At 37.8% G+C, this 17,286-nt stretch overlaps 3 protein-coding genes across 7 annotated transcripts in view; 1 reads left to right on the top strand and 2 right to left on the bottom strand.

Annotated features, from left to right (window-relative positions):
* The window catches only part of LOC122135992 (lipopolysaccharide-induced tumor necrosis factor-alpha factor homolog), a 613,569-nt gene that overhangs the window by 387,217 nt on the left and 209,066 nt on the right, over positions 1–17,286 (bottom strand). The window lies entirely within an intron of this gene.
* LOC109057657 (coiled-coil domain-containing protein R3HCC1L-like) lies at positions 13–3,394 on the bottom strand. Of its 2 annotated transcripts, none has more exons than XM_042717371.1 (8): positions 3,305–3,394; positions 2,338–2,808; positions 1,655–1,836; positions 1,494–1,564; positions 1,214–1,309; positions 968–1,108; positions 833–891; positions 13–745 (listed from the first exon to the last, which is right to left on the bottom strand). In XM_042717371.1, exons 2-7 carry the CDS (start codon positions 2,800–2,802, stop codon positions 839–841), a joined length of 1,008 nt encoding a protein of 335 aa, XP_042573305.1. In that variant the 5' UTR covers positions 2,803–2,808; positions 3,305–3,394; the 3' UTR covers positions 13–745; positions 833–838. The 2 variants fall into 2 exon arrangements, with proteins under 2 accessions (XP_042573305.1, XP_042573304.1); XM_042717370.1 differs by lacking the exon at positions 3,305–3,394 and adding an exon at positions 3,177–3,302.
* crtac1a (cartilage acidic protein 1a) lies at positions 3,707–17,135 on the top strand. 4 transcript variants are annotated; one of them, XM_042717360.1, is made up of 15 exons: positions 3,707–3,836; positions 4,216–4,409; positions 7,416–7,612; positions 7,693–7,829; positions 7,908–8,064; positions 10,159–10,293; positions 10,371–10,507; positions 12,540–12,676; positions 13,072–13,154; positions 13,258–13,358; positions 13,503–13,671; positions 14,243–14,388; positions 14,575–14,617; positions 15,544–15,687; positions 16,740–17,135. In XM_042717360.1, exons 2-15 carry the CDS (start codon positions 4,222–4,224, stop codon positions 16,859–16,861), a joined length of 1,896 nt encoding a protein of 631 aa, XP_042573294.1. In that variant the 5' UTR covers positions 3,707–3,836; positions 4,216–4,221; the 3' UTR covers positions 16,862–17,135. The 4 variants fall into 4 exon arrangements, with proteins under 4 accessions (XP_042573294.1, XP_042573293.1, XP_042573297.1 ...); XM_042717359.1 differs by having other exon boundaries at positions 14,243–14,439; XM_042717363.1 differs by lacking the exons at positions 15,544–15,687; positions 16,740–17,135 and adding an exon at positions 15,158–15,500.

Raw genomic sequence — 17,286 nt, 5'->3', positions numbered from 1 at the left:
CCATTAATGCTATTTTAGAGAAAGATTAACATTTTTATTGAGAGCAGAGCTGGGAATTCAAGTGCAACCACATCTAAGAACAACAGACACATGAAAAAGTGCATCAATCAATTTAGTAGCTGAACAATCTTTTAGAGCTAAACAAAACAGCATAGTATTTACAGTAATAATGAGAACATGTACAAAAAAAAAAAAGTTCCTTTAGAATGTGCTGATGGTTTGCAAATACTTGAGTGGTATTAAAATGTTAACAACTGACTTTAGTCTAATCATATTCTTATATTTAAAAAAAGCGTATTTTTACAACCATATCGCAATTAGGATTTAGAAAATAGTCACTGTAATTAAGTTTTCATTAAAATCTGCAATTTATGGCAGTACAAGTTCTACTATGATCCTTGACCTACCTACTTTTTTAAAAAACCTACTCTTTAAAACAAATTAGTTGCATGAAAGACATCATCAGCTTTTGGTGTCGACTTTTCGGCAAAAAAAAAAAAAATCACACTGACGTTATGTAAATAGTTTTAGTCACCAAAAAGAAAAACATTCTTACACAAAAATACATTAAAACGGCCTTTCCAAAACTAAAAACAATCACAGATTTACAGGCAAAGGTTCACACTTCAAAACAAATCTCAAGAGGAAAGATTAGAAACCGTCCCTGTTGAAGTGTGTGGCTTCGAGAACCGGTGTCCCTGTTCTTCTGGCTTTGGTTCAGACCGTCCTGCTGAAGGTCCCACTGCTTCAGACCCCAAACCCAGAGATAAACCACTTCAGAACTGAACTGATGATCAAATCAAAACACCTCATAGTTTACAAAAACACAAACCTGTCTTCATCTGTCCTCCCTGGCATCTTCACGCTGCTTAACATCCAAATGCTTTTGTTCTGACGAGAAAACGGATCAAATAAATCCCTGTTTTCACCAGTCCAGCAATAGAAGAACCTGAGAACAACATGTCACCTCTGGCCTGCCGTAGTTTGTTCCTCTCGGCCTCTCGCTCTTCTCTGGTCTGGTTACTCGTCACACCCAGAGCCCCGATCACCAGGCGGCGTGCCAGAGCCGCGCTCGTCTGAGGACGCTCTTTAGCCGGCAGCAGATAATCTACACAGAGACAGTCAGGTTTGATTTCCAATGAGTCTGGATTTATGAATTAATTTGTGATGGATGCACACAACAGGCTGAGTGAACAAGAGAGAGCAGGAGTACCGGAGCAGCTGCGTGCTTTGGCTTTAGTGGCGTTTGATGATTCGGAGAGAGGCCTGACCTTCATCATGGGGTTCTTCATCCTCAGAGCATCTTGAGCTACACAAACACATGTATATACAAGAAAAGGACAAGGTTTCTCAATTTTGGGGGCTTATCGTTTACATTTAGCAGATGCTTTTATCCAAAGCGACTTACAAATACATCAATATTATATTATTATGATTCCAGAGATCTCATAGGCATCATAAAGCCATTCACAGCTTCTGGAAAACACACTGACCTGCGATGGGACTGGAGAACAAACCGAGGGCATGTGTGTCGTCAATCCAGTTGATGTCAAACCCCTTCTGCCTAAAAAAAAACACACATATGATCAACAACAACAGCAGTTTCTGTAGACCGGGCTTCCAAACCTTGATTCATGACCGGAGCTTGACGCACTGGAACGAGCTGAAGGCTCTGATCAAGTCCTCCGTCTTGAACTCAGACGGGAAGTCGTATATCTCCACGATGTGTGACAGCTCATCGTCCCGAAGCTCCACCTCCTCGTCCGGCGTCCAATTATAGTAGTCGAAGCGCGGCTCCTGTATAGACGGCTTCTTGCGGCCTTCCTTAAGAGACATCTGAAACAGGAAGAAGAAGAATCAAACCCGAGCACAAACCCCGGCTAAAGCATCTCAGTTCATTATGTCATCTTTAAAGGGACAGTTCACACAAAAATGAAAACTCTGTCATTAATTACTCACCCTCACATCGTTCCAAACCCGCAAGACCTTCGTTCATCTTCAGAACACAAATTAAGATATTTTTGATGAAATCCGAGAGCTCTCTGACCCTCCATAGACAGCAACACAACTGACACATTCAAGGCCCAGAAAGGGAGTAAGGACACTGAATGTGGGCCTGACACATCTGGGCCTTGAATGTGTCAGTTGTGTTGCTGTCTATGGAGGGTCAGAGAGCTCTCGGATTTCATCAAAAATATCTTAATTTGTGTTCTGAAGATGAACGACACGACATGAGGGTGAGTCATTAATGACAGAGTTTTAATTTTTGGGTGAACTGTCCCTTTAAAGATACAAGTCACTCAAAAATCACGATCGAATCATCTTTGTAACTCTTGCCTCCTTCATTAAATGTGGGTCAAGACGGTCACCATCATCATTAAAGAAAGAATCCCAGTTCTCCCCTTCATCCTCCTCCTCCTCCCCGTCATGTTCTAGTGCACCACCCGTGTCCTCTGGTGTGTTTATAGTTCTGGATACACTGTCTGTATCATCTCTAGACTCCTCCTCTTTTTCTGTGTGCATGTTTAGGTTTTCTTTATCTCCCTCCTCCCGCCCCGCTTCATCCGGTTTTATCTCTCCGTCTGGGGTCTCTGTCGCTTTGGCTTTATCCTTCTTGTTCTTGCGGGCCTTGTCGGTGTACCGGGGCCTGGGTCTGGATTTCTTGTCACCCCCTGCCTGAGGCTTCTCCATCGTCTCGGCCTGGCGTTTCTTGGGCACGTAGATTTCCATGGCGGGTTTTTTCTTCCGGGGCGGAGCAGTTGTTTTGGACCCCTCTCCAGGCTGAGCTGCTTCAGTCTCCATAGGGATCTGTGTAAGAAAGTGTGTCAATGAGTGTGAGGAGGACAAAAGCTGTTTTTAGAGTAGCATATCATCCCACTGGATACATGTTAAATGCCTGCATGTATATAATGTACCTTAACTGGCCAAAACTTGCTCTTTCATTCCCAGCGTATTACACAAACAAAAAATAATATAAGTTGTGATTTTACAACATCCGTTTATGACTCATTATTTAAATGCGTCGTTTTCATTATTTATAACATTTCTAGACGAGCTTGGATGAGCAATGGAAAATCACGGTAACTTACAAGATAACAAATAGCTAATCAAATGACAACAATGTAGCATACTTCTCAAATAGTAAGTGTTCATAACATGAACACAAATCTACTGACCGTGACACCACTGAGAAGTCGAATTATCTTTTCAAAACAGCTAATATGTATTGATAGTAACATCAAAATCTTCCAGATAGTTTGTTGACATTTGTAGAGGAAATTATACGCAGTTTGCTTCTACTTACATCTCTGTATTTTTGCAGTTCGCCGAAACGTTATACCACGACCGGATGTTTGGAGACGCACGGACGCCATGACGTCACGACAGGAAAGTCTATTATGGGAGTTGTAGTTTATTATTACGATTGTAGTTTAGAATCGACCAAATCTGTCCAAAGCGACACATGATACGTTTTATCATTTTATTTATAAACAAAATACAGCTATACGCAATTAAAGTTAACTAATTAAAACAATTTTTAACAAATACAAAACAAATCAGCAAAACGATTCCCGCGTCGTTAACGCCCTCTTTTCACTTGCGGGCTTGTGATTGGTCGGACCTAACGCCCTCTTTTCACTTGCGGGCTTGTGATTGGTCGGACCTACACAGTATTTAAAATACTCGACAGTGATTGGACAGTCGCTTACACAAGCGCTTGTGTAAGGCGGCTGCATTGAAGTTGTGTAAGGAGCAAATATACACCGTAGAAAACACCAATACCACATCATTTTCCAAGCTCTTGAAACAAGCCACGTATTGGAAACTCTGAGAGCGTGAGTATCCGCAGCCCTGTCAGCACGACAGGTGGATTTGACACATTAATATTTACTTGCAAAGCTGTAACAGTTCTCTCTATTGAGGTGATGATGACTTAGAAATGCATGAACAATTCTGTCCTATCATGTCGCTTTGGTTTGCTTAGATCTGCTCTGAATGTCTCTTTCATTTGTTTTCTGTAATGTAAAACAACATTTGTTCTGTTTTGCATCCTTGCCAACATTTTCTTTCTTTCAGTTGAATTTAAATATAATTGCGTGATCTTATTTATGTTTTAATATCCATATGCTGTGTAAGCAAAGTCATAAATGCTTTTCACATTACATTTAATTGCATGATTATGAAGCTAAGGTGTGAATACTGTTTGATTGACAGGTGGAGATGAGGATGTGGTGGGCGTGTCTTCTCGGTTTGGCTCTGTCAGCTCTCTCTCAAGCTCAGCCCATGTTCTCCGTCACCACGGATACAGTTCTGCCTCCTGATGCTCTTCACAACCCCACCCAGCGGAATTATGGGATGGCGGTGACGGATGTAGATGGAGACGGGGATCTGGAGGTGGTGGTGGCTGGGATTATTAAATAAAACAGGCAGATATATGAAATTTATGATTATATGAATGCTACACTATATACACGCACACACACACACACACACACACATTATATATAGGTGCTGGTCATATAATTAGAATATCATCAAAAGTTGATTTATTTCACTAATTCCATTCAAAAAGTGAAAATTGTATATTATATTCATTCATTACACACAGACTGATATATTTCAAATGTTTATTTCTTTGAATTTGATGATTATAAATGACAACTAAGGAAAATCCCAAATTCAGTATTTCAAAAAATTAGAAATATTGTGAAAAGCTTCAAGATTGAAGACACCTGGTGCCACACTTAATCAGCTAATTAACTCAAAACACCTGCAAAGGCCTTTAGTTCTGTAGGCTACACAATCACGGGGAAGACTGCTGACTTGACAGTTGTCCAAAAGACGGCCATTGACACCTTGCACAAGGAGGGCAAGACACAAAAGGTCATTGCAAAAGAGGCTGGCTGTTCACAGAGCTCTATGTCCAAGCACATTAATAGAGAGGTGAAGGGAAGGAAAAGATGTGATAGAAAAAAGTATACAAGCAATAGGGATAGCCACCCTGGAGAGGATTGTGAAACCAAACCCATTCAAAAATGTGGGGGAGATTCACAAAGAGTGGACTGCAGCTGGAGTCAGTGCTTCAAGAACCACTTTGCACAGATGTATGTAAGACATGGGTTTTCAGCTGTCGCATTCCTTGTGTCAAGCCCACTCTTGAACAAACAGACAGCGTCAGAAGCGTCTCGCTTCAAAAAGGACTGGACTGTTTTGAGTGGTCCAAAGATATGTTATTCTGATGAAAGTAAATTTTGCATTTCCTTTGGAAATCAGGGGGTCCTAGAGTCTGGAGGGAGAGAGATGGAGAGGCACACAATCCATGTTTGCTTGAGGTCCAGTGTAAAGTTTCCACAGTCAGTGATGGTTTGCGGTGCCGATGTCATCTGCTGGTGTTGGTCCGCTGTGTTTTTCTGAGGTCCAAGGTCAACGCAGCCGTATACCAGGAAGTTTTAGAGAACTTCATGCTTCCTGCTGCTGACCAACTTTAGGGAGATGCAGATTTCATTTTCCAACAGGACTTGGCACCTGCACACAGTACCAAAGCTACCAGTATCTGGTTTAAGGACCATGGTATCCCTGTTCTTAATTGGCCAGCAAACTCGCCTGACCTTAACCCCATAGAAAATCTATGGTGGTATTGTGAAGAGGAAGATGCGATATGCCAGACCCAAGAATGCAGAAGAGCTGAAGGCCACTATCAGAGCAACCTGGGCTCTGCTAACACAGGCGGAGCATGCCACAGACTGATCGACTCCATGCACGCCGCATTGCTGCAGTAATTTAGGCAAAAGGAGCCCCAACTATGTATTGAGTGCTGTACGGTGCTCATACTTTTCATGTTCATACATTTCAGTGGCCAAGATTTCTAAAAATCCTTTCTTTGTATTGGTCTTAAGTAATATTCAAATTTTCTGATATACTGAATTTGGGATTTACCTTAGTTGTTAGTTATAATCATCAAAATTAAAAGGAAATAAACATTTGAAATATATCAGTCTGTGTGTAATGAATGAATATAATATACAAGTTTCACTTTTTGAATGGAATTAGTGAAATAAATCAACTTTTTGATGATATTCTAATTATATGACCAACAACATATAAAATATAAAAAAATACACACACACACACACACACACACAAACACACATAAAATCTCACACACACACACACACACACACACATACAACATAAACAATGTAAGCCGTGTAACATCTCTTGTTTGACTCGTTTTGTAACATCTCTTGGTTGACTCACTATAAAAATCTATCTAAAGTATGACATTTTTTGGATAAAGTTGGATAAAAATGGCAAATAACAGATTATGAATAAAGATTATGGACAAAGATAATAAATAATAGCAATAGTAAAGTTAAAAAGAGTGAAATTAATACTCTCACTCTCTCTCTCTCTCTCTATATATATATAGAGAGAGAGAGAGAGTGTACATTTGTTATAAAAAGTTTTTGCATTAATAAGTAAACATAATTACTTGAAATGTTTATACATTTATAAATAAAACATTTTGGCCAAATAATTAACGACTGCAAACACTTCAAGTAATGCACTTTACAATATTTGCATTGTAAGTCCGTAGCATTTGCAATCGTTAAATATTTTAGTATATATTTTATGTGTGTGTGTGTGTGTGTGTATATATATATATATATATATATATATATATATATATATATATATATATATATATATATAATATAATTAATATCTTAAAAATTAAAAAATATTTAAATCAATACAAACTAATACAGCCTTGGTAATATCTTAAAGACTTTGTGATATCTTCAAGTCTTCAAGGATTATCTTTATCATTTGATTTCTGCGTAGACATCCATTAATTTACACAAAATGCAAAAAATGCTGAGAATTACAAAACATGCCGTTACTAAAAATCCATTGATGTAGAAAAACAGGCGGTGATGTAGAATCTGTAGGCGGTGCTAAACAGGCAGTGATGTAGAATCAGTGGGCGTGGCTAAACAGGCAGTAATGTAGAATCAGTGGGCGTGGCTAAACAGGCAGTAATGTAGAATCAGTGGGCGTGGCTAAACAGGCAGTGATGTAGAATCTGTGGGCAGTGCTTAACAGGCAGTGATGTAGAATCAGTGGGTGTGGCTAAACAGGCAGTGATGTAGAATCGGTGGACGTGGCTAAACAGGCAGTGATTTTAAAGCAGGCATTGATCTTCTTCTGCCGAGGCGGTGTTTACCCACACTATTACATCACACATAGGAACATTCCACAAGCTGTCATTTGGCAGACTGCCTTCAATATATTATACTAAACTTACAGGTTGTTTTTATAGTACAGTGACCTCTTATATGTCAAAAGATCAAGAGAATTTTGGTTTCTCAGTTCATGACCTTATAAGGATTTTGTTGTTTGCCTGTTGTCAGGTATAATGGCCCAAACCTGGTTCTGAAGTATGACCGTACCCAAAACAAGCTCGTGAACATAGCGGTGGATGACCCCGGTTCTCCTTACTATGCGCTGAGAGACCCGCTGGGAAACGCCATCGGAGTGTCGGCTTGCGATGTGGATGGAGACGGCAGAGAGGAGATCTACTTCCTCAACACTAACAACGCCTTCTCAGGTACGCAGAAAAACACGTCCATGACAAATAGACCCACAAAACTTAATGATTGCTCAAAAAACCAAACTAACTCCTTAAAGGTCGGGCGACTTACGCTGACAAACTGTTCAAGTATCGTAACGGTCGCTTCGAGGATCTGCTTGGCGATGACATCAACGTGCGCAGAGGCGTGGCCAATCGCATGGCGGGTCGCTCCGTGGCTTGTGTCGACAGAAAGGTAATTATCCATCTTTTAATAATTAGTGAGTCAATATTATAATTACTTTTGCATTTTAATGAATTTATTCTGCTGTAGGGAACAGGTCGATACTCGATTTACGTGGCGAACTACGCCAGCGGTAACGTGGGTCCGCACGCGCTCATAGAGATGGATCAAGCTGCCAGTGACGTCGAGAAAGGCGTCATTGCGCTGACTGATGTTGCGCCACAAGTCAACGTAAATAAGTACACAGGTCAGAAAAACCAAAAGTCATGTTTGTTTATATGTGTGATATTTCCAAAGGTTTGGGGTTGGTAAGATTTTTTATTGTTTTGAAAGAAGTCTCTTTATATAGAGACAGAGTGACACGCATCATAATCTGAAAACCACGCCCACCCAGGGAGAGCTCAGCAAACCAACCCCCCCCACATACCTTAAATATAAAAAAAATGCCTCCTTGTCATTTCTGAATTATATAAAAAAAAAACAGAACAATGCCTAAAAGCTGCTATGACCCAAAAAATAGTTAACAAGCTAAAAAAAACAGAACCATAACTACGTATAAATAATCTACCCAAAAAAAAAAACGAGAGTTTAAGGGCACTAAAGTAGAGTGCAACATGCCATATTACTCTGAGAACTACGCCCACAGGAGGAAAATGTAATCGGTGACAGGAAACATTTGTTATTTTTAACCATGTCAGAGGATTATTTCGCCACCCGATGTGAAGCTAAGAGGAGGAGATATATTAAGAAGCTAAATTTTATTGGTCTGCGTCAGTACCTCTTTTCCTTACCTTCCTTTTGTTTGAGAAATGATCCAACTGAATGGCCCAATGTGAAATACCCTGAGAACTATTTGTGACTTAATTGCTCATTTTTGGGGTTGACAGCTTATAAAAACGTAGTTCTGGGTTTTGTTGTATTCTGTTGTATTACACCTTGTCACATAGTAGCTTTTAGACATTGTTCTGTTTTTTGTTACAAGTCAGAAATGACAAGGTGGCAGCTTTCCACAATACAAAGTCAATGGAGAGGGTTGGATTGTTGGATTGCCTAAATGCACTCTGTCTCTGTGCTCAGCAAGGCTGCTTTTATTTGATCAAAAATACAGTAAAAATAGAAATATTGTAAAATATTATTACAATTGAAAATAACTGACTTCTATTACAACATACTGTAAAATGTAATTTATTTCTGTGATCAAAGCTGAATTTTCAGCATCATTACTCCAATCTTCAGTGTCACGTGATCCTTCAGAAATCATTCTAATATGATGATTTGCTGCTCAAGAAACATTTCTGATGGACCCCTTTCACAAGCCTGTGATGATGTATTTAATGTTCATCAGCATCGTAAATCCTCAAAAGTTTACATTTATAAATGTATGTACATTTATAACACTATGATTTGTATAATTTCACTCTTGCATGAAATTACAAAAAAAAATAAAAAAATAAAAATAAAAATAGTTTGGGAGCCAGGGATGAGTTTTGTATGATGCACCCAGAATACACTGCAGCATGAAGCATGTCACCATTGTTGAGATTCATACACTAATTCTTGATGTTTGTATGACAAACAAGTTTATTTTATTTTTTAATCCTTGAAATGATCTGATTAAAATCTGCTGGGTCTGTTGAACTATTGAGTTGCTACAATAAATAATATGCAACTAATACCATAGATTAGACGGGATGAAATTAGATATCAGACTGTTACGTGATGATATTTTAAACATCAGCAAGCAACCAACACCATCTAATCTCTTTCTGTTTTTGCCATAACAAACATAGCTACAGCAGCTAAAGTCGAGAGTCAAATTGCGCAAATAAACTAAACACTGATCGCCATAATGGTGACATCAAACCAAACTATTACTTTCAAACAGACATCAACATCTAAACCTCTGTTAATCTCGATGAGACCCAAGATCTCAATTTGTAAATGTATAACAGAAATAAAGTCAATCTGGTTTATAATAAGTGAAATTGAATCTTCATCAAACAAAGGTTGGGTTTTTACTTTTAACCAAAATTTGATATCTGAGCAAAATTTGAGTCCACATCCGATGTCCAATGGAAAGTTTCCCGCTTAAATCTTAATTAGAATGTTAGAGGATAATGTTCTAATAATGTTATCAATAAACATTTTTAGAATGTTTTTAGAGAATGTTATCCTACCTTTTAACAGAACATTTTGCGAACTTAAAGAAAACTGGCCGCTGAAAACATTCCCAGAACATATATAATGTTCCCTGAACATCCTAAGAACAATAACAATCCTAGCTGGGCTGACACTTGTAATGGAATATTAATGTTATGAAGTGTTAATGTTGTTTTATAAGGTGGCCGTGGTGTAGTTGTCGGTCCAATCCTCAGTGACACATGGTCTGACATTTTTTGTGACAATGAAAATGGACCCAACTTCCTGTTCAAGAACAACGGTGATGGAACTTTCACAGACGTGGCTGCAGAGGCAGGTGAGAAACCTGACATTATATTTACAGTACTGATTTGTAATCCTCCCTCAGACTTATGTTTTATGGTCTGATAACAGGAGTTGAAGACAGATATCAGCACGGGAGAGGTGTGGCGCTGGCCGACTTTAATGGCGACGGAAAAACAGACATTGTTTACGGCAACTGGAACGGTCCACACCGCCTCTACCTACAGGACGTCCAGCAGAGATTCAAGGTAAGAGTCACATCTGTAAATATAGTTAATAAAGCCTAAATATAGGCTACTGTATTATAGGAAATGTTTTTTCTTGACTTATTTTAAAATATATATTGGTATATGGAAGATGGAATCTAAATATATTTTCAATTTTAAAAAATATATTTCATATATATTCACTGTTTAGAAAATATATATAAAAAAAACAAATATATATAAACAAGGGAAAAAAAAATTACACACACACACACACACACACACACCACACACACACATCATATATAATATATATATATATATATATATATATATATATACACACACACACACTGTATGTGTATATATATATATATATATATATATATATATATATATATATACAGGTCCTTCTCAAAAAATTAGCATATGTGAAAAAGTTCATTATTTCCATAATGTAATGATAAAAATTAAACTTTCATGTATTTTAGATTCATTGCACACCAACTGAAATATTTCAGGTCTTTTATTGTTTTAAAACCGATGATTCTGGCATGCAGCTCATGAAAACCCAAAATTCCTATCTCAAAAAATTAGCATATCATGAAAAGGTTCTCTAAACGAGCTATTAACCTAATCATCTGAATCAACTATTAACTCTAAACACCAGCAAAAGATTCCTGAGGCTTTTAAAAACTCCCAGCCTGGTTCATTACTCAAAACTGCAATCATGGGATTAAGACTGCCGACCTGACATCATCAAGTGAGAGGGTAAGACACAGAAAGAAATTTCTGAACGAATAGGCTGTTCCCAGAGTGCTGTATCAAGGCACCTCAGTGGGAAGTCTGTGGGAAGGAAAAAGTGTGGCAAAAAACGCTGCACAACGAGAAGAGGTGACCGGACCCTGAGGAAGATTGTGGAGAAGGACCGATTCCAGACCTTGGGGGACCTGCGTAAGCAGTTGACTGAGTCTGGAGTAGAAACATCCAGAGCCACCGTGCACAGGCGTGTGCTTTTGAACCAGAAACAGCGGCAGAAGCGCCTGACCTGGGCTACAGAGAAGCAGCACACTGGACTGTTGCTCAGTGGTCCAAAGTACTTTTATCGGATGAAAAGCAAATTTTGCATGTCATTCGGAAATCAAGGTGCCAGAGTGGGGAGGAAGACTGGGAGAGAAGGAAATGCCAAAATGCCTGAAGTCCAGTGTCAAGTACCCACAGTGAGTGATGGTCTGGGGTACTGTGCATGTCAGCTGCTGGTGTTGGTCCACTGTGTTTTATCAAGGGCAGGGTCAATGCAGCTAGCTATCAGGAGATTTTGAGCACTTCATGCTTCCATCTGCTGAAAAGCTTTATGGAGATGAAGATTTCGTTTTTCAGCACGAACCTGGCACCTGCTCACAGTGCCAAATCCACTGGTAAATGGTTTACTGACCATGTGATTACTGTGCGCAATTGGCCTGCCAACTCTCCCCTACGACCTGAACCCCATAGAGAATCTTTGGGATATTGTGAAAGAGAAAGTTAAGAGACGCAAGACCCAACACTCTGGATGAGCTTAAGAGCCGCTATCGAAGCATCCTGGGCCTCCATAACACCTCAGCAGTGCCACAGGCTGATTGCCTCCATGCCAGCGCCGCATTGAAGCAGGCATTTCTGCAAAAGGATTCCCGACCAAGTATATTGAGTGCATAACTGAACATAATTATTTGAAGGTTGACTTTTTTTGTATTAAAAACCACTTTTCTTTTATTGGTCGGATAAAATATGCTAATTTTTTGAGATAGGAATTTTGGGTTTTCAAGAGCTGTATGCCAAAATTCATCAGTATTAAAACCAATAAAAGACCTGAAATATTTCAGTTGGTGTGCATGATGAATCTAAAATATATGAAAGTTTAATTTTTATCATTACATTATGGAAAATAATGAACTTTTTCACAATATGCTAATTTTTTGAGAAGGACCTGTATATATATATATATATTTTTTTTATCAATAATAATTAATCAGTGTGTTTTGTTCTATATAAATCTGTATCTGTAATAATGAATCAGTGTGTTTTGTTGTTGTAGGACGTCGCCACGCAGGCCTTCGCCACTCCTTCACCCATTCGCACAGTCATCGCTGCAGACTTTGACAACGATCTTCAGCTTGAAGTCTTCTTTAATAACATCGCTTACCAAGGAAACGCCCCCAACAGAGTCTTCAGGTACAAACAAAACTTATGTCTGATATTCAATAATTTATAAAATATAATAACTTCTTCTATAGATAATTAATGCCCCCCTCCAGCCAGTTTATTTATTTTTATAAAAAAAAAAAACTATTAAAATAAAAAGTCATCATTAATTAATTGTAATACAGTTGAAATAAAATAAAATATAAATATTAGATAAACATAACTTAAAATATAAAATCAAATTTAGAAAGGAAATAATTCCTAAAACTAAAGCTGAATATAAAATATTTAAATATAAATATTAATAATAAAAAACAAAAGCACATAATAAAAATTTCAACTAGAAAAACATAAAAGTAAAATCTATTTACTAATAAATAATAATACAAATAATTCTGAAATAACACTGGCTTTTGTTTGTGTAGGGTGTCGAGGAAGCAGAACTCTGACCCTGAGATCACGGAGCTGGATGTGGGCGACGCCTCTGAGCCTCAGGGGAGGGGCACAGGTGAGATCACATGACCTGAGCCACTTCCTGTGTGAATAAACAACCTAATGTCTTTCTTTAATAACTGACAGCATCATAACATGATGTTCTGGTTGGGTAACAGGAGCCACAGTGACAGACTTTGACGGTGACGGTCTGCTGGATCTGTTGGTTGCTCACGGGGAGAGCGCCTCTCAGCCCATCTCTGTGTTTAAGGTCAACCAGGTATGTCAGAAAGTTTATTTCCAATGTAACAATCCACTACCTCATACATACAAAAATCATTTTAAATGTACTGTATACACTGTCTCCTACATACAAAAATTTTTTTAATGGTCAGCTCTGCATGCTTTCTTCTTCTTTCCGCAGGGCTCCTCTAATAAGTGGCTGCGTGTGGTGCCGCGCACACGTTTCGGTTCGTTCGCTCGTGGAGCAAAGGTGGTGATGTTCACGAAACACAGCGGTGCACACACTCGCATCATTGACGGAGGATCAGGCTATCTGTGTGAGATGGAGCCTGTGGCTCACTTTGGGTTAGGTATACAGATCAGATCATTCAGATCAAATTAATTTCATTTAAATCATTTTATACCTGATTTATGATGTATTAGTGTAGTAAAAGCTGCTTTATTCTACATATACTACCGTTCAAAGTTTGGGGTTAGATTTAATTTGAAAGAAATTAATACTTCTTATTCATCAAGAATGCATTAAATTGATAAAAAATGACATTTATGATGTTACAGTAAATGCACAAATGTTTCTTGAGCTGCATATCAGCATTATTTCTGAAGGATCATGATACATGTGACACTGAAGACTGTAGTAATGATGCTGAAAATTCAGCTTTGCGTTACAGGAATAAATTACATTTTAAGGGATATTCACATAGAAAACAGTTATTTTAAACTGTAATAATATTTCACAATATATTTGTTTACTGTATTTTCTGATCAAATAAAATCTTGTTGATCCCGAGAGACATCTTTTGAAAAAAAACATTTAAAAAAATCTTATAGACCCCAGACTTTTAAATGTAAAATTCTATCTCAGTAACTACTCTAACCATTAGCATATGAGATTAATAGTCTCTTTTCATTGGCTCTTAGGAACCGATGAGGCCACCAGCATTGAAGTCTTTTGGCCAGATGGTCGCTCCATCGCTCGGCCGCTCGAGTCCACTGATATGAACACAGTCATTGAGGTTGCATATCCTAATGAGGGGGAGGAGTCAGCGCTCACATCTGACACACAGGTACGACTGCATGCAAATGAGGAGGAGTCAATGCACACCTTACACAGCCAGGTATGGAGATATGCAGTTTAGGAACAGACATTTAATAACGAAACACAAACATATTATTATCTGATGGTCAATATTATCTGGCTTCAATAAAATAATGTGAATACTGAGGTACGGCTCTGTATTGATTCTCTGCAGTGTGGAGAGGGATTCAAAGTCAGCACAAACGGCCGTTGCATTGGTAAGATTATCTGTGAATTTCATGCTCAGTTCACTATTACTCCAAAGTAAAAATGGTAAAAACATTTCTAAAAGCATTTCTGTAACTCTTTTGGAATTCAAAACAACATACATGATTTAATTTTAAACATGGTTTTAAATGTCACAAATGTCCAAAAAAAATAAAAAAAATAAATGAATAGTAAGTGAATTGTATTTTGCACTTTTGTAATATATATATATATATATATGCAAAATTTCATGACTATTTAATGACAATTCATTTTCACAACAACAAAAAAAATCTAATATGCAGATTAAACTAATGTTGGACTCTGTTTTGCATATTAATGAATATGCATTTTTATTGCTCAGATTGGCTGAGAAAGTTTAAGAGCTCAGATCTCCTGAGTCTCAAAAATTGCAGAGAGAAAATAATTTAAATGTATTGCAAACGTTGATCTAATGTCTTTTGGCAATTATTGCAGTACACACTTAATTAACACATCTGAATAATTATAAAACATTGACAAATGTTTTCTCTCTCTTGCCCCTCAAACAGCGAGAACCTGAGTATTTTCAGCTGGACATTGAGTGTCATCATCTCATTAAATCAGAGCTGTGCTGTCAGATGTCTGATACTGAACCAGTTATTCAACGAACTCAGCCACAGATGCAAAACCTTCAGTCGTTACTGCAAAATCTTTCCTGTAGTGCTATTGAAACTGAACACTTGTACTGTTATTCATCACATTTCTAAGAGTAAAATGATAGTCAGCATTAACTAAATCTGAAAATGTTTACATAAGACACACTTGCTGCTTTTCATTTCCTTTTTTTAAGACCTTGTTTACTCAAAATTGGAATGGTGTGCATTACTAATAAAGCAATCGAGAGGGACCCAGTCTGTGAGTGTGACTCTGTCTCCATTTCCTTCATCCTGTTCAGACGTAAACGAGTGCCGGCGTCTGCCAGCCGTGTGTCCTCACACTAGTCCGGTGTGCACCAACACATACGGACACTATAAGTGCAGCTCAAAGAAGAGGTGTGTTGAGGGCTATAAGCCCAGCAGAGACGGCCGAGCGTGTGTGGGTGAGTGGAGGTGACGTTCAGATTTAAGTTTAGGCAGACAAAATACACTGTGAATGAATGTAGCAGGATGATGCAGTTCTGAGAATGTCTCTTTACTTTCAGTCTATTGGTGAACTACACTGCAAAAAAGTGGTATAGGATTCCCATCAAATACAATTAATCTGAAAATTATATAAAACAAACTCAATAGAACCTATTAATGGACACACCAAAAGTCACACTCAATAAAACACACTCAATAGATTATTTCAAAATTAGAATAACACAAAAAAATATGAACAATAAAAAGAAAAATATATAATTAACATATTAATTAACACAAACATGAGACTATGAAATAGACTAAATAACAAGGAAAGATAAGAATATAGTCTAAATTCAATCAAATCAAAAACAAATAACAAAACGACTCTTCGAACCTCCAAAAGATGTCTTATGATGATTACTAAAATATGTGAAAACAGTGACACCGCAACTAGTAAAGAGGATGTCCAATTACAAAACATTTATGATGATTACTAAAATATGTGAAACTCTTCGATCTTTCAAAAGATGTCTTATTTATGATGATTACTAAAATATGTGAAAAAATATACAAAATAAATGTAGAGGCAAGTATCACATTGAAATTAATAAAGTAAATTTCTAAGTAGAAAATAAATCAATTTAAATAATTTGAAATAAATTTGATAAAAGTACCGAAATTGTAATTTTTAAAACCTACTCCAGAAACCTTTGCTTTAATTAAAACTGTAGAGAGTATTTACAGTAGGCTGCAGTTTATGTACACTGCGGTAATAGGCTTAAAACAATAAGCCTCTGAGCAGAGTGGAAGGAAATATTATTTATATAAACAGGAAGAATTTACCCGTACAGAATCGTAATGCATAAACGGTCTAATATAAGTCCAAACACATTACCTGAAACCCTTTACAAGTTTAGGCATGCCAGTTTCTTTTTTCTTTGCAGATTAGAATCATATCTGATTTTTCCTCTGTTTTTCTCCAACTTATCTTTATCACCACCATCATCCTCTTTCTCTGTTTCTCCAGCTGTGGCCTCCCGGTACGACAGCAGCGTCTCTTCATCTCCTGTCTGTCCTTGTTTTCATCTTCCTGAGCTTCTCCTGGTCTCAGTGCTGGGTGTCTCTGGAGGTCTGGCTCCGTGTCGTTGAGTCTCTGAAGGTTTTCTGTTCTGGTCCGACTCACTGTCTGTCAACACGATGAAGACGGACCTCAGAGAGATCAGATGATGCACATACAGGATGAAGATCTTCAGTCGTACTTTCAGACCTCAAGAGACTGACTGGAAACATTACTGCATGAATATTTGTCTCCACAAAGAGAAGTCACATGAGTTGAAGGGCTGAACTGGATGAACTCAAGGCGCCATGCTGATTGTCTTTCCCCAGACCTTACATGTTGACACTTTACAATATTAAGAAACACTATAAAACAAAAGTAATTAATTAAACCCACGTAAAAATGATCCAAAATCAGTAAATGAGAAAGTATATAACTAATCAGTGTTCAAAACTCCTTATCTGAGCCCCCAAATTTCAACGGTAAGCTTGTAAAAATGTTTTCTTGGTGGTTTTCT

Source organism: Cyprinus carpio, chromosome B1 (assembly GCF_018340385.1).
Source record: "Cyprinus carpio isolate SPL01 chromosome B1, ASM1834038v1, whole genome shotgun sequence".
Taxonomy (NCBI): domain Eukaryota; kingdom Metazoa; phylum Chordata; class Actinopteri; order Cypriniformes; family Cyprinidae; genus Cyprinus; species Cyprinus carpio.
This window is presented reverse-complemented; position numbering and strand designations above follow the sequence as displayed.

Bases quoted from the DNA above. Each gene is read 5' to 3' on its own strand.
- LOC109057657 (XM_042717370.1), bottom strand. From the start codon at position 3,239: ATGTTACTATCAATACATATTAGCTGTTTTGAAAAGATAATTCGACTT. The intron at 1,837-2,337 runs GCAAGAGTTACA...TTCCTGTTTCAG, and splicing joins ACCCACATTTAATGAAGGAG to ATGTCTCTTAAGGAAGGCCG. The intron at 1,565-1,654 runs GTGCGTCAAGCT...GTTTTTTTTTAG, and splicing joins AGAGCCTTCAGCTCGTTCCA to GCAGAAGGGGTTTGACATCA.
- crtac1a (XM_042717359.1), top strand. From the start codon at position 4,222: ATGAGGATGTGGTGGGCGTGTCTTCTCGGTTTGGCTCTGTCAGCTCTC. The intron at 12,677-13,071 runs GTACAAACAAAA...TTGTTTGTGTAG, and splicing joins GCCCCCAACAGAGTCTTCAG to GGTGTCGAGGAAGCAGAACT. The intron at 15,688-16,739 runs GTGAGTGGAGGT...CTGTTTCTCCAG, and splicing joins AGACGGCCGAGCGTGTGTGG to CTGTGGCCTCCCGGTACGAC.